The sequence below is a fragment of the Dromaius novaehollandiae genome, unplaced genomic scaffold, assembly GCF_036370855.1.
Source record: "Dromaius novaehollandiae isolate bDroNov1 unplaced genomic scaffold, bDroNov1.hap1 HAP1_SCAFFOLD_37, whole genome shotgun sequence".
In the NCBI taxonomy this organism is placed as follows: Eukaryota; Metazoa; Chordata; class Aves; order Casuariiformes; family Dromaiidae; genus Dromaius; species Dromaius novaehollandiae.
In genome coordinates this window covers 2,112,840-2,128,343 of record NW_026991398.1, presented here as the reverse complement: position 1 = coordinate 2,128,343, position 15,504 = coordinate 2,112,840, and the positions used below count along the sequence as shown (strand labels likewise).

General features: G+C 52.6%; 1 protein-coding gene across 1 annotated transcript; it reads right to left on the bottom strand.

The window, feature by feature from the left end:
• Positions 1 to 295: 295 nt before the first annotated feature.
• LOC135326217 (olfactory receptor 14C36-like) lies at positions 296 to 1,216 on the bottom strand. Its single transcript, XM_064504066.1, has one exon. The coding sequence runs from the start codon at positions 1,214 to 1,216 to the stop codon at positions 296 to 298; it is 921 nt and encodes a 306-aa protein (XP_064360136.1).
• Between the last annotated feature and the right edge of the window lie 14,288 nt (positions 1,217 to 15,504).

The following is a 15,504-nucleotide window of genomic DNA, read 5'->3' as shown; positions in this document are numbered from 1 at the left end:
GAAACTCTCCTCATTGCCCTGGGAGCATCTGAGGGAGCTCAGAGTAGCAGGCTCTGAGGTCCCCCCCATCTCTGCTGATGAAGGGAGGGGAAGCCTGGCTTCCTGCTTCAACACAGCCTCTGTGTCAAATATAAGAGAGGGATTACTGAGAAGTAAGAGGAACCTAAACATTGCTTTCTCACATGAATATAACCGAGAAAGGTAAGAAAGAAATAAATGAACAATATATATCCTTGAGGCCGAATACCCTGGGAAAGATGAGCAGATGCACATGGGACAGTTATTGGCACTGACATCATACCCATTGAATCAGTTTCCTCAAGGCATCCTTGAGCTCCTTGTTCCTCACGCTGTATATGAGAGGGTTCACTGCTGGAGGCACCACCGAGTACAGAACAGCCACCACCAGATCCAGAGATGGGGAGGAGAGAGAGGGGGGCTTCAGGCAGGCAAATGTGCCAGTGCTGACAAACAGGGAGACCACGGCCAGGTGCGGGAGGCACATGGAAAAGGCTTTGTGCCGGCCCTGCTCAGAGGGGATCCTCAGCACAGCAGTGAAGATCTGCACGTAGGACAGCACAATGAAAATGAAACACCCCAAAGCTAAACAGGCACTAACAACACTAACCCCAGCTTCCCAGGAGTAGGCGTCTGAGCAGGAGAGCTTCAGGAACTGGGGCACTTCACAGAAGAACTGGTCCACTGTGTTGCCTTGGCAGAGTGGTATTGAAAATGTGTTAGCAGTGTGCAGGAGAGCATTGACAAAACCAGTGGCCCAGGCAGCTGCTGCCATTTTGACACAAGCTCTGCTGCTCATGAGCGTGCTGTAGTGCAGGGGTCTGCAGATGGCCATATAGCAGTCATAGGCCATGACTGTGAGGAGACAATACTCTGCTGCGAGGAAGAAGAGAACCAGAAAGATTTGGACAGCACATCCTGAGTATGAAATGGTCCTGCTGTTCCATAGGGAATTGGCCATGGATTTGGGGACAGTGGTGGAGATGGAGCCAAGGTCGAGAAGAGAGAGGTTGAGGAGGAAGAAGTACATGGGGGTGTGGAGGTGGTGGTCGCAGGCCATGGCTGCGATGATGAGGCCGTTGCTGAGGAGGGCAGCCAGGTAGATGCCCAGGAAGAGGGAGAAGTGCAAGAGCTGCATCTCCCGTGTGTCTGCAAATGGCAGGATGAGGAACTCATTGAAGGAGCTGCCGTTGGACATCTGTTCCCTTGGGGCACAGGAGGCCTGTCCAAGGAAGAAAAGAAAGTAAAAAGTTAGAGCAAGCTACTCTGAACCAAACCCATTCTGTTTCGCATAGAAACCCCCACATTTCCTATGTCCTTTACCTTCTTTCAGCTCCCTTTCTGGGGCTCTGGTTTGCGCTGGCTGAGTGTGTCATGTGCAGTAGGGGCTTCTGCCCGTAGCTCCAGAGGACTCTGTTCTGCTTTGCTGCAGGTTTAAGTGGACGTGTCAAACAGTCCCAGGTATTTGGGGGGATACCTGGGAACGGGCGGCATCAGCTGAGTGGAGGGGGCTTGGTCCAGTGACCCAGGGGGAATATTCTCTATTTACCACAATGAGAGCTGACTACAGCACTCATGCCAGCTGTGTGTGAAAGAGAAGACCCTTGTGAGGGATTTGTCCCCCCCCCAGTCTTGCCCCCTTGGACAGAGGTGTCTGTATCTGGATCAGTCACATCAGCTCCCACCCTAGCATGGGAGAGGAACAGCCAAGTGAGGGCAGGGGCTGACCTGACTTTTTCTAGATGTCCCCCTTCCAGTGAGATAAACCATTTCCTCATGCCAATTTACCATCTGTGCTCTTTGTCCAGTAGTGGGAATGTGTAGTGTAGTGGGAATGGCAAGGGACTGGTTCTGATGTGCACATCCCGCAGCATACTATGTCCACCCCTTAGGTGGCAGGACTGCTCAATATTTTGATACTTATTATCTCCAGAAAATAACCTGCAGCAGAGGAGTCTGATTATATATTGATTTAGATTTTAGATGCCTCCATTACACTGTGGGAGCATTCTTGGATGGGCTAGAAATCTTTGGTATTTCAGCATGAGCACTTGTGCACCCGAGCAGGAAAAAAGGGCTCGCTGTGACTTTGTACAGAGTCCTGGGATCTGGTCTGCCAGTGTGTCTTGCCCCTCACTGCCCTGCACTTGCACCTCACTCAGATAAAGGAAAACCACACTCACAAGTTCCTCTAAGAAAGAAACTGGACTGAGCTGGGAGCAGAGGAGTTCAGTTTCACAGTGAAGACTTCCAAATTCTTCTCTCTCAGCCCAGAGATGGAGGGAGTGATGAGGAGTGTGACAAGGTTTCTGACTCACAGGAGCAGACCAAGGACTCTCAGATATCACAGAAATGCTCCAGGGAAGCTGTGCTCTTCTGCAGGGCAGCTTGCAGCTTGGCAGGACAGCCCAGAGAAACAGGCAAGGGTCCTAAAGATGGGCTCTCCTTCAGAGGAAGGCAGCTCAGTAAGAGTCAGCTCTCTCTCTTAAGAGAGAGACAGAGCAAAAAGTCTGAGAAACCTCAGCAAGTCCCTCCATCCCCACCTCAGCCTGCAGACAGCACCAGCATCACCTCCATGGCATCATCAGGGTTTCTCTGACCTGCTCCTCAGGACCTGCAAGCACAGAGATGGCCCTGGCCAGGGCCCTGACCTGGGAGGCTTCTGTCCATCACAGAACACAGAGTGGGGGATGGGGTCTGTGAACACCGACTGGGAAAAGACTTTGGGGCAGAGAAAAAGCTCTTGGCAGAAACAGCTCCAGGCAGCAGGGATGGGCAGGGAATGATAGAGAACTGCTAACAGAGACATCATGGGATGAGCGAGATGAGCAAGTCATGGTCAGTCATGTGATGCCAAAGCCTTCCCCAGGGTGCTCTAGTCTGTCTGTTGATGACCGTGTTCCCTCCTTGGAGCATCCTGGTGCCAGCCAGGGATGCTCGCAGTTTGGTGGTTTCTGTCAGCTGAGGTTCAGACTTGCAGTTTCTGAAGGTCTTGATGCTTCTGACAGTCTTTGGGATTTCACAGACTCTGCTGGAGAAAGTTCTCTTCTCACTCCTTGAAGGCTTTCTGTTGAAGCTGGACCCTCATGGCATCTTCCCATCTCAAACCCTAATCCATTCCGATCCATTCGAGAGATGGTAGTTAATTGAAACAGTCAGAGCCATTTCTCCACGTTGTGCCTTCCCAGACCCTTGCAGACAGGGCAGATGCCACCTCACCAGAAGTCAGGCCTCTCAGGGCGATGGGTGGCTCTGAGCCTGTGGTCCCTTTGGGATAGAGTCTCAGAATAGCAGACTCCTTGAGCCTGCAATGGGGGAGACACCTGGAGGTAGGGATCCAACGCCCTGCTCAAGGCAGGTCCCAGTAGAAAGGTATTTTGGGGCCTTTTCCAGTGAAGTTTTGATTGTCTCTGAGGATGGAGATCTGAGAACCTCTCTGGATGCTTGTGCCACTGTTTGGCCATCCTCATGGAGAAAAATCTAAGAAGACACAGAAGAGACATCTAAGAAGAATTTCCCATTGTCCAATTTGTGCTATTAGTGTGCACTTCCAAGAAAATCCAGCTCTGTCTTCTCTGTGCCCTCAATAAGGTAGCTGTGCACAGCATGAAGATCCCCCTTGGCCTTCTCTTGCTTAGGCTGGACAAACCCAGCTCTCCCAGCCTCTCCTTATATGCCTCATGCTCCAGGCCGGACCATCTTGGTGTCCCTGTGCTGGATTCCCTCCTGTGTGTTAGTGCCTTTGCAGAACTGCAAAGCCCAAATAGGAGCCAGTATACAGACATGGTCTGCCCTGTGCCAGAAGGAGCAATAGAACATCTCGGTGGCCCTGCTGGCTGTGCTCTCACAAATACAGCCCAGCACAGAGGGGAGACATTCGCCCCTGACTACTGTGACTCTGCAAGGCCAGCAGAACTGACAGTAACACTCTGATTCTTTCTTTCTTTCTAGGTTGCTCCACTCATGTAGGTTCCCGGTGCAGTGCTAGAGCCACTGAGGATGGAGGCTGCATGCCAGGGTGTGTCCCTGTACCTGTCAACATCTCTGGCAACATGGTGAGCCCTCTGTGAAAACAGCTGCAAATGAATGAGATGAGGCTATGTATGGATGCGAAGGCTTCCATAAATGCGCCGGGCTTCCGTGGGTGACTTGGGGTGTGGGTTCCCCTCCCAGTACCTCTGCTGTGCTGCTAATTCCACATCCCACAAATGTTGTTACTGCCGGCCTGCTCAGCAAATGCTGTTGTGCCCCCTCCCTTTCCTAGAAGGTTGTGGTGCCATATAGGATGAGTCCAAGACCCTTATAATTAAATGCCGGCATCTCTTCAGTGCCTTTGTCTGAGTGCCCCAAAGCCTCTGTAGCTTGAACTGAGGTAATCTCACAGCTCCTGGCTCTGTGAGGGGTTAAGATGTGCCCAGGCCCAGGTTGCCTGTGGCACCCAGCCCTCAGTGCTCTCTGAACCCAGCTGTGGAGCCCAGACTGCTGCTGCAGAGCCTGCGCAGCCAGGACAGCTGGCATTTCAGCAGACCTCCAGTCTGGGGCTGTCTTCTTGCTTGGGCCTCATGTCAAAGCCTCTGCAGCCTTTTTCCCCTTCACAGAGGCTCCTTGTCCAAGGAACTGAAGCAAAGGAACCGAGGTTACTTTGGGCTCAGGAGGCCTTCAGCACTCTCAAAGGTTTCTACAGCGTATCTGAAACTTTTATATTACTGAACAAAATCCCCATCCCCCCATCCCTAGCTGGAGGTTCCTGAGGGGATGGGGGTGGAAAGCAGCAGCCTGCTCTGCCCAAAGAAAGCAGGCTTCTTCCCTCTGAAAGGAGCAGCATCACCCAAGGAGCCAGCTCTGTCCCTGAGCTTGTGCTGATCATTTGCACCTGCCTTGTGAGCCTGGAGTGCCTTGGCCACCTCCTGGTGTCACCACAAGAGCTTCCCTGTGTGTCTGAGCTGAGGAGCCAGGGGAAGGCAGAGAGCAGAGCAGTGCCTGGGGAGTGTGCAAGTGGCGAGTGTCCTGCCTCCATCTGTTCTTGCTGGCACTTGGTTGTATCTAGCAGAAGAGCCAGCTCTGTCCTGCAGAGACAGTGTGTTTGCAGACTAGCTGGCACAGCCGAGGTCTGGCATCAGGTTAATGCCTGCTGCAGTGCTGAGTTGACGTGACAGTGTCTGAAACCCTTTCCAGTGCAGCTGCTCCCACAGCTGATCTCTGTACCTTGGCACTAGAAATGGCAGTGGCCTCCTGCTGTCATTGTGTAGGTGCTCCAGTGCAAAGGGTCACAGCTAGGACTCGATGGTAAAGGAAATGCAAGTGCAATTGTTCCCTTTTGTGATTTGGTGCCAGGGTGACAGAGTGGAGATGTGCCATGACCTGGAGAGAATCCTGCCAGGAGATGAAAGCCATCTGCAGAAGACTGTTCTGTACGGAGTGATAACAGCGTACTCAAGGGCCATGCAAGTGGTCCAGGTGAGCTTCTCCTCTGTGAAGGTTTGCACTTTTCCAGTCACTTGTGACTCGGTACCAGCTAGGCCAGCAGCAGGCACGTCGATGCCGTTTGTGCTTGTGAGGTCAGTTGTGCCTCTGAGCCTGGTAGGCCAACAGCACGCACACAGCTTTGGTGATGCTGGTGAGGTCCCTCGTGTCTCAGTGCTGCCCGAGAGGCAAGCTGCAGGAACACTGCGGTGTTGTGCTTCTGAGCTCCCTTCTGCCTCAGGACGTAACAGGCCAACAGCAGGACCATGGCTTTGGGGCAGACTGTGAGGTCACTTCTTCCTGAGGACCTCAGAGGCCAGCAGCAGGGACACAGCTGCTCTCTGTGCTTGTGAGGTCACATTTTCCTGAGTGTGTTTCAGGCGAGCAGCTAGGCGACGGCTTCAAGGCTGATAGTGAGGTCACTTGTGCCTCATTACCGGACAACCAAGCAGATGGCATATTGCTACCATTTGTGCTTGTGAGGTCATTTGTGACTCAGACACTTTTAGGACAGCTTCAGGCATATGGCTTTGAACTGGACTGTGAGGTAACCATTGCACCAATACGCGATAGGCTAGGTGTAGGTGCTGATTTTTTGGTGTAGTACCTGGTAGCTGAGGGGTGTTTGGCTGCCCTGTGAGCATGGTGAGGGGATGATGTGAATCTGTGCTGTCATGATGTGACTCAGGGAGGCCATTCTGGAGCTGGCTTAGTCTTGGGGAGGGCAGGGGGAGCTGCAGGGGCAATAGCTGCATGCCTGGGGTGTGGGCAGGGAGGTCACGGCTGTCTGCAAGAGCTGTGCCACAAGATCACCATTGTCAAATCAGCTCTTGGTCAGTAGCTGCCAGGCCAGTAGGAGCCACATGGCTCAGCTACTGGTGATGAGGTCACTTCTGCTGGAGTAGCTGATAGGCCAGCTGCAGGATCAAGACTTGGCTGTTGATTGTGAGGTCACTTGTGACTGATGAGCTGCTTGGATGGCAGCAGAGCTGTGGCTGGAAAGGTGGCTGTGAGGTCACTTCTGCCTGAGCAGTTGATGGAACAGCAGCAGGTCCACGGCGGGGATCTGTGCTTTTGAGATCACTTCTGCCTGAGCAGGTGGTAGGTCAGCATTTGTCCAACGGCTGGAGAAGTTCTCGTGATGTAGCTGCTGTCTCAGAGGCTTATACGCCAGTGACAAGCACATGGCTGTGAAGGGGACTGTGAGGTCATCTCCTTCTGAGTCCCTGATAGGCCAGCAGCAGGCCCCTGCCTGGGAAGTTCCCTGTGAGGTCACTGCAGACAGAGCAGCTGGCAGGCCAGCAGCTGGCACCTGGCTGGGAACTGACTCTGAGGTCCCTCCTGTCCCAGCAGCCTCTGGGGCTGCAGCAGGCGCCTGGCTGTAAAGGTGCCTGTGAGGTGCCTTCTGGGTGAGAAGCTGATAGGCCAGCAGCAGGCTGTGAAGTGGGGAAGGTGCTGATGAGGTCAGTTGTGTGTCCGTCTGTGATAGGCCAGCAATAGGCACATGGCAGGAAAAAATGTCTGTGAGCTCACCCCTCTCAGTGCCTGACAGACTTTGTTTTTTTTAACTGTAGACTGTGTGGAGGCACATTGCTGGGAAAGTCGCTGTGAGGTCACTTCTCTCTTCAAGGTTCACACTTGGCTAACGGCTTGGGTATTTGCTTGTGAGGTCACTTGTGCCTGCGTCCCTGATAGGCCAGCAGCAGGCAGATGGGTGTGGAAGTTGATTGCGATATCTCCTTGGCAGAGGACCTGGTAGAGCAGCAGCATGTTGGTGGCTGGGGAAGGTATTTTGAGGAAATTTCTGTCTCTAAAGCCACAGGCCATCAGCAGGCACCTGGTGGGGGCATGCACTTGTGAGGTCACTTCTACCTGAGCAACTGCCAGGCCAGCAGCTGCTGGTGGTGAGGTGACTTCTGGGTGTGGTGAGTGTGCCCAGAGGAGGGATTGACACCTGCAGATCTCTACAGCAATACAGAAATGCAAGTATGTGCGAAGCTGATAGGCCAGCACTTGACTCCTGTGTGGGGTCAGTGGTTGTGAGGTCCTGTCTGCCTGAGTACATGATAGGCCACCAACAGGCACAGGGCTAGGATGTAGGTTTTGGGGTCACTCCTGTCTCTGCAGGTGATTGGCCAGCAGCAGGCACATGACTTGAATATTGATTGTGAGGTCCCTTCTGCCCAAGTACCTGACTGGACAGCAGCAGGCACAGAGCTGGGTCACATCCATCAGGAAGCTGAAAGGCCATCGGCTGGTGTGTGGGCTTGGATGTTGTTTGTGAGGTTCTTTGTAGCTGATCAGCTGATGGGCCACTAAGAGGCTGATGGGTGGCAAAGTTATGATGAGGTGAATTATGTCTTGGAAGTTCCTAAGCTACTAGGAGGACCCTGGCTGTGAAGATGACAGTGATGTCACTTCTGTCTCTGAAGATGATGGTCCAGCAGCAGCACGTGGATGTGGAAGTGCCTGTGAGGTCACTTATCCTGGAGAAGGCGTTAGGCAGCAGGCTCACAGCATGGGAATGTGCTTCTGAGATCACTTGTGCCTGAAGACCTGATTAGACAGCAGGCACAGAGCCTGCTGACACAGAGCCTGCAGGCACAGAGCCCTCGCCCTGCTGGCAACACTCTTCCCAGTGCAACCCAGGAAGCCATGGGCTTTCTTTGCCACGAGGACACGTTGCTGCCTCATGCTGCTTCATGTTGTCTACCAGCACCCCCAGCTCCTTCTCTGCAAAGCTGCTGTCCAGCCAGTCAGCGCTCAGTGTGTCCTGGTGCATAGGGTTACTTTTTCTCATGGGCATTTCCCTTGGTGGAGCTTCATGAGGTTCCTCTGTGCCCATTTCCCCATCCTGCCGAGGTCTCTCTGAATGGCGGTGCAGACAGCTGTTGTATCATGGCTGTGTTTTAGGAGAAGATTGTGTCTCAGAAGCTTGTAGGCCTTTAGGTCTACATGCACATGACCCTGCAGGGGAACTGTGAGGTGACTTCTGTGTCTGCAGGTGATGGGCCAGGAGCAAGCAGAGGAGTTGGAAACTGTCTGTGAGGTGACTTGTGTCTGAGTGCCTGATAGGCCAGCAGCAGGCACATGGCTTGCATTGTGATTGTGAGGTCACTTCTGCCTGAGTACCTGACTGGAGAGCAGCTGGCACATAGCTGGGTCATGTCCCTCTGAGAAGCTGACCTGCCAGCAGCAGGCATATGGGGTTGGAAGATGATGATGAGAGTACTGGTTTCTGAGGGGCTGATAGGCTCCAAGGCTCAAAGGCCAATCTGAGGCACATGGCCACAAAGGTGATGGTGAGGTCACTTCTGTCTCTGCAAGTGATAGGCAAGGAGCAGCAGTCTGTGAGGTGACTTGTGTCTCAGTACCTGAGGTGTGATTTTTCTACCAGAGTGGTTTGCACCTCTAAGTAGGTGGTTCCATCCTCTCCACTCTTTCTTTCCTGAAGCTCAGACATGTACGTTTTGCCCTCAGGGGAGCTGAATCCCACCCATGACTGTTAGGCCCATGCCCTGTGTTCATCCAGAGGACAGCAGGGAGGGTTTTCTCCTGTTGGCTTGCTGCCATGCCACATGGGCTCTTCAGCTGGAATTTGTCTCCCCTTGTTTTGGACAACTACCACTGGGAGGTCCATCCACTCTTGATCGTACAGGCTTCTCTTACAGCCAGGAATGAATAACTGTAGGAGTATATATATATATTTATATAATAAATATATACAATAAAAAAAGAAAAAATCCATTCCAACTGATAAAGAAATTGCTGTGGAGATGGGGATTTTTTTCAGCTCTTGCATAGATTTATTTTTTGAATAGGTTTTACCTTATGATTAAAAGTCAGTTTTCAGGCCTTTATTCATTTGCCCATAGATAGAGGCTATTGCTGCCTGAGATGCCCTGGGGTGGCTGTGTGCCCATGTGGGGCTGGGAAATGTGACCCAGGACCTACAAGAACCTTTCTGGAGCATTAGCTGGTCACCAGCAGAAGTCTCTCAAGACCTCTCAGTGAGACAACTTATTTCTCTTCCTTGACTAGAAAAGGAAGTCCAGACACTTGTGTTAGACATAGACATGTGCACTAATGTTATGGAAATTAGGCTTGTCGGCCACCATAACAGGGCTTGACCCTAGGTTCCCACAAGTAAAGTTCAGAGGCAAATCCAAACAAATTAAATTTCAATCACATGCGTGCAGTAATTACAGCTCGAGCTGGGTGCCTCCTAAGAGGGCCCCTGACGTAAACAAATCCTGGGCAATTATAGTTTTTTCAACTTACATTTCCCACCCCTCACGCGGTAGGTAGACCAATAGTAATTTTTTTTGGTCTGGGGTCTCCTGCTCCTCATTGGGTCTCATCGTCATTCTGAGGTAAGCTGTTTTTCTCCTTATTTTTGTTTTTTGCAGTCTCTGATGATGGTTGTACCTCTGTTTTTGTTGGGTCTGGTGGTTGTCTCCCAAGGTCTTATTTTTCAATTGTTTTGATGTCTTCCCTTTCAGAGTGGGTAACACAGGAGCGCAGACCGTGTGTGGCTTCCTTATCTTCCCAGCCTGAACGAGCTCTGAGGCACTATTTTTTACTAAACAAGGTAAAGGTTTATTACTTTTCCCAAGTGCGGCCTAAGGCTTCAGCAAATTTAGCTACTCATGCTAAGCAAGTTTTATATAAGTTGTGCTAAGCAGCCATTTCTAGACAGTTTCAATTCACTATTCTTTAATGCCTACATCCTCTTGATTTATTAGTTGCATCTCTGTATTGCTGTAGAGCTCTGCAGGCGTCAATCCCTCCTCCCGGCACACTCACCAAACCCAGGAATGACATCACCACCAACATCCAAGCCATATGTCTTCTCCTGGCCAATCAGCTGCTCTGTTAGAGTGAGCTCACAAGTCCCTACCCCCACCAGGTGCCTGCTGATGGTCTAAGGGCTTCAGAGACACAAGTTGCCTCAAAATGCCTTCCCCAGCCATGAACATGCTGCTGCCTGCTACGTACTCTGGCCCAGGAGACCTCACAATCTGCTTCCACACCCATCTGCCTGCTGCTGGCCTATCAGGGACTCAGGCAGAAGTGACCTCACAGGCAAATACCCAAGCCATTAGCCAAGTGCTAGCCTTGCAGAGACAAGTGACCTCACAGTGACTCTCCCAGCAATGTGCCTCCACACAGCCTACCAGGCACTGAGTCGGACGTGAGCTCACAAACATCTCTTCACCACTTGCCTGCTGCTGGCCTCCCTGCTGCTCTGGAGGAAATGACCTCAAAGTCAGCTCCCAGCAAGGGGCCTGCTGCTGGCCTATCACGTACCGAGACACAACTGTCCTCACCAGCACATTCCCCACTTCACAGCCTGCTGCTGGCCTATCGGCTTCTCACCCAGAAGGCACCTCACAGGCACCTTCACAGTCATGTACCTGTCACTGGCCTATGAGCTTCTGAGACTGCAGTTACCTCACTATAACTTGTCCTGAACAGTGCGTGTTCATGCGCACTCAAAGCGAGCCTGGGGCAGGGCCCGGGCGAGGCCACTGGCAGCCTGCTGCACTACCATTGGCTGACAGAGCCATCAGTCCAACCCAGGCCGCCCTCTTCCCCTTGCTGGCCAATAGGAGGGCAGCACTGCGGGTGATGCCATGGCAACACTGCAGTCCTGTGTGACCCGGCCGGCAGCTCTTCCCCTCCCCTGTTTCCCCCCGCCTGTTTCCAAGCTGCTCCCCCAAACAGGCTGTCTTTTGGGTGCAGAGGTTTGACCCCAGTTTGCAGGAGGACAGGGGCTGTGGCCATCAGAGGACAACATCTCTGAGCCCAAAACATGCTCTGCCAAGTTGGAAGCATAAAAGGATGCAGGGGGGAGGAAGAGAGGTTCTCCCAAACAAGTAGATGCCCTGGGGTTCTTACAAGGTTCTTACATCTATATCCAACATGGCATTTCCAGCAGGCTCCTGAGAGCCCGATAGGAGCTGCAGGACACCCCAGCCTCCAGGACACAGGACCCCTTTCCTGGCAGAGCCAGATCCCAAAGGGGGATCCACTCCCAGGGAATCCTGGATATTCATTGCCTCCTGCCATGAGGGGATGGAGCTGGCCCCACAGGAGCCTTGGGGCTCAGGGCAGCCCTATCCCCAGGGTCCAGGAGTCCTGGCTGCCACATTGTCTCCTGAGCCAGGCAGGACCCTCAGGCAGGGTTCTCGTGGCAGCCCCCAGCCCTGTCCAGCCACCCCCACAGCCTGGGACCCACAGCCGTTTTTGAGTTAACAGCCTCTGTGTGAAACCTCAGCAAGGAGCTCCCAAAGCCCTTACCCTCAGTGGAGAGCTGCAGGAGTGCTGGGAACAAGGAAGTCTGGTCTGAGCTGATGGTCTGGGTCCAGCAGCCCTCCATCTCACTTGTCGCCTTCTCATCAGTGTGCCTCTCCAGATGGGGAGGAAGGGTGCCCTTCCCATCTTGTCCCCAAAACTCCTCTCCAGCATGTCCCTGTTCCTCTGCCTGTCAGCAAGCAGCTCCAGCATAGCCCCACTGCCTCCTGTCCTTCCTCCTTTTCATGGAGCGACTCCAAGGGACAGCAGTGGGGAGCACGTGAGCAGTGCCCAGCAGTGTCCAGGTCTCACAGGCAAAAGAGGGCACTGCCATGGCAGCACCAGGGAGACCTCTGTGTGAGGTGGCACATCCCACTGTGACTTCAGCTCGTGTCACCTGGGGGCTCAGTATGTCACTGCCATGGAGATGGCACAGCCAGGGAGAGAGCAGAGAGATTTCCTCTAACATCCTGGAAAGCAGTCACCTCCCTTCACCCCAGTCATTTTCCAAAAATTTCTGATAAATTCTGAACATCTCCAGATGGTGCCAAAGGCTGTGAAATATCTCAAATGGGGCACTGCAGAGGTCACTTCTGCGTGCCCACACTGGCAGGTCTCTGCCTTGGGCAGACCTGTATAGCAACCTGGGGCTAGAGAGTTGTTTTGGGGTTTGGCAAGACAGGAGAAAAGTCATGTGGGATGAAACAGCACAAAGCAAGGCCACAAGCAGAGATGCTTCAGTGAGCCTCAAAACTGATAACTACTGTGGGTTGCTCTTTTTGTAGAAGTAGGAGGTAGGACAGTATGGGACACGATGTAGCCTTCCTCCCTGAGGCCCCAAAGCAGGCTTTGTTTTTAAAAGTCCTCAGCAAGGTTTCTTGGTCTGCGGTGCTTAAGATAGAGATGATACACTAGAAAAGAGCAAACATGCCCTTAGCATTCATCATCCAGGCAGTTTTATCCAGGACCCTCATCCCTGCCAGGCTCCAAAGCCAATGGGGCAGGCCAAGTAGTTAATCTGGAGAAGTTTTCTCATTTCCCATGAATTTTGCCCAGCTTTCCTTCTGGCTGAGCCTGGGGAAAGCCATTTCTCATCTCTGGGGCTCAGCTGATCCATGGGCTTCTCAGCATGACCTTGAGGCAGCGCTTCTCCCCTGGGTACAGTCCCTGACCCCTGGCCCCTCCCTGGGACCCTAGCTCTCTTCTGGGCTGTACATCCCTGTCTCCCTGGATCTCCCACAGTTTTGATCCTGCGCTTCTCAGGACATGGCCACACACTGCAGGGCTGGTGACCAGGCTCTGGTGCAGAGCTTGTAAGGTAGTGCAGTGCCTTGGGACCTGCATTTGGGCTCATTCAGAAATTTTTGAGGTGACCAGCTGCCAGCGCTGCAGCTGCTGAAGCTTGAGAAGGTCCCTACAACCAGCCTTCCTGCTCTTCCTCATCTCTGCCCTGGAGTGACTCTTGCAGAAGGGAGACTCCATCCCCTTTGAATACTGTCAGAGATGGGGCTTTTGAAGTCACCGCAAAAGGAAGGACTCACCTACTTGTGTGGGTTGCTCCTTCAGCCTGTGGCACCCGCTCTGTGATGCTGTGAGCCCCAGCTGTGCACCCTGGCGTCTCTGCCCTTCGTCCAGAGGCACAGCTTCAAATGACGGAAGTGTTGCTTTAGAGAGCTCACTTCAAGCTGAGACACACTGTGGAGCTGAAGGCCTGATGGAGGCTAGTCCGGGATGTGGCAGTCTCCTCCACCCCCTCCTGCTCTGGGCCCAAGCACGCAGGAAGGTCCCAGGAAGTGCTTGGTGTGGGGGGGATGGGTTTCCCTCCACATGTCCCAAGTCCTGTGTGGGTGTCTCTGAGCACCCAGGAAAATCCCTCTTCGCTAGGGCCTCGCATCAAGCCTTTTCCAGACTTTTGTACAGAAGCACTGCCCAGTCCGAGATCCCCAAGAGCAGCACCACCCCCGGCATGGCCTGGGACCCCCAGGAGCTGTGTGGCTCCCTCTTCTGTTTCCACGTGCCCTGATTAAATGGACAATTTCTACCATCACCTTTCCAGCACCCTAGCTGGACATCGTAACTTCCCATGTTTTCCAGTTTTCCTCCTTCCCTTACTCTTGGTTCATTCAGATACCTAGTTGCTGAGTTCCACTTCAGGACATTTAAAGCTTGATCTGTCTTTCAGCAGTCTGTCCCGTTAGCCAAGGCATTAATTGTGTTTACATCTACTGTTTCCTATCTATCCAAAAGGTTTCTAGTCAGGCTATCCCTTGTGGAAAGTGCACCTCATTGGAGGCAGCTTGGAATGAGCATACTGGCGAGTGTAATTTTTTATGGAACTATATCATGCTTTATTCTTTGTTTGTTTTCTACTAAAAGAAAAAACTTCTTTGTCTATTTGCAGCCAGTTTTCTAGGTAAAGTAGGTGGGAATTGGGGCCTATGAGCTGTAACATTCAGTTGCAGACTTCAGAGGAATAAGGTTAGCTTTTAACAAGAGTGATGGAAGTCCCAGTTGGCTGATGAGAGCAATGGGAGGATTGGGGAGATGGGGAGGAAGATTGTCCATACAGGGTCTGACCTCCAGGACACTGCTTTTCCTACATGTCCTGACTTCATGAGGAGACTCTCTGGATCAGTCTCAGCTGGAGAATGTTGCTGCCACTTATTCTGAAAGCTGGAAAATAGTACTCCTGAAAAAAACCCTTTCAAAGCAGAAATACTTGTATACTATTGAAGTCTCCATCTTTCAGCTACACTCCCGACACTTCTCCAATTGGCCATACAAGACTTGAAGAAAATTACAGGAAGAGAGGCGGTTCATCAGGGCTTTTTGCATTTTTATGATCCCCATGGTGTATTTTGTGCTGAATCCATGAACCACAGCTACTGACAGCCTTCTTTTTGGTGCCATCCACCAGGAGGGATGATGGCACGATGGCGCTATGAGCTGGGAGGGTGGGGAACATTATTCCTTCTTCAGGCACTTCCCAGGCCATGTGGAGGCCAGGACAGCAAGGACTTCTGGTTCTGCACCAAGAGCTCCCTGTAGTGTACCCACACTCTGAATGTTGTCTTGGATTAAAAGTTGGCATTTTTCTCTCCAAGGCACTTTCAAGCCCAGTTCCACTTCCTTCTCATCTCTCCCAATCCCTCCTCTGATCTCGCTGGCCATTCCTACACCCCTCCCCTCTTCTCCCTGCAGGACCCCGAGCTGACGGTGCTGCTCTGCAAAGCAAGCGGGCTGTGAGGCCCCGGGGCTACAAGGGGACTCTGCACTGGCCGTGCTGGTCAGGGTGGGAATCAGACCCAACCAAATGGGGATCAAAGCCTCTAGTCCCTCCATGGGGATGCAGATGTGGCAGGTCTTGGAGGGACTATGGAGCATTTCCAAGGGTGCTAGTTGTGTCCAGGGGTGCCTCTAGATCCTGGCCCTGGTATTTCACAGAGGGTGACATGAATCTCTCTCCAGGCTCCCTTCCCTGTGCCAGCTGGGTCCTCACAGCCTCTCCTGAGATTGTGGAGTCCTCCTTTGCTCCCAGATACCTGGGTTTAGCACTTCACCTTTAGGTGACTTGACATTGGAGGATCTCTCCCTTTGTGAGGCTTCCCTCACTACCCACACCAGGCACACGCTGTCCCAGAAGATCCCCTGTGCTCTCCTGGCAGCTCCAGCTTCCCCTCCAGAAGGACAGGTATCTGACGCTGGGCCTTAACATGTGGGACTGCC

Coding starts and splice junctions, on each gene's coding strand:
- LOC135326217 (XM_064504066.1), bottom strand. CDS start 1,216: ATGTCCAACGGCAGCTCCTTCAATGAGTTCCTCATCCTGCCATTTGCA.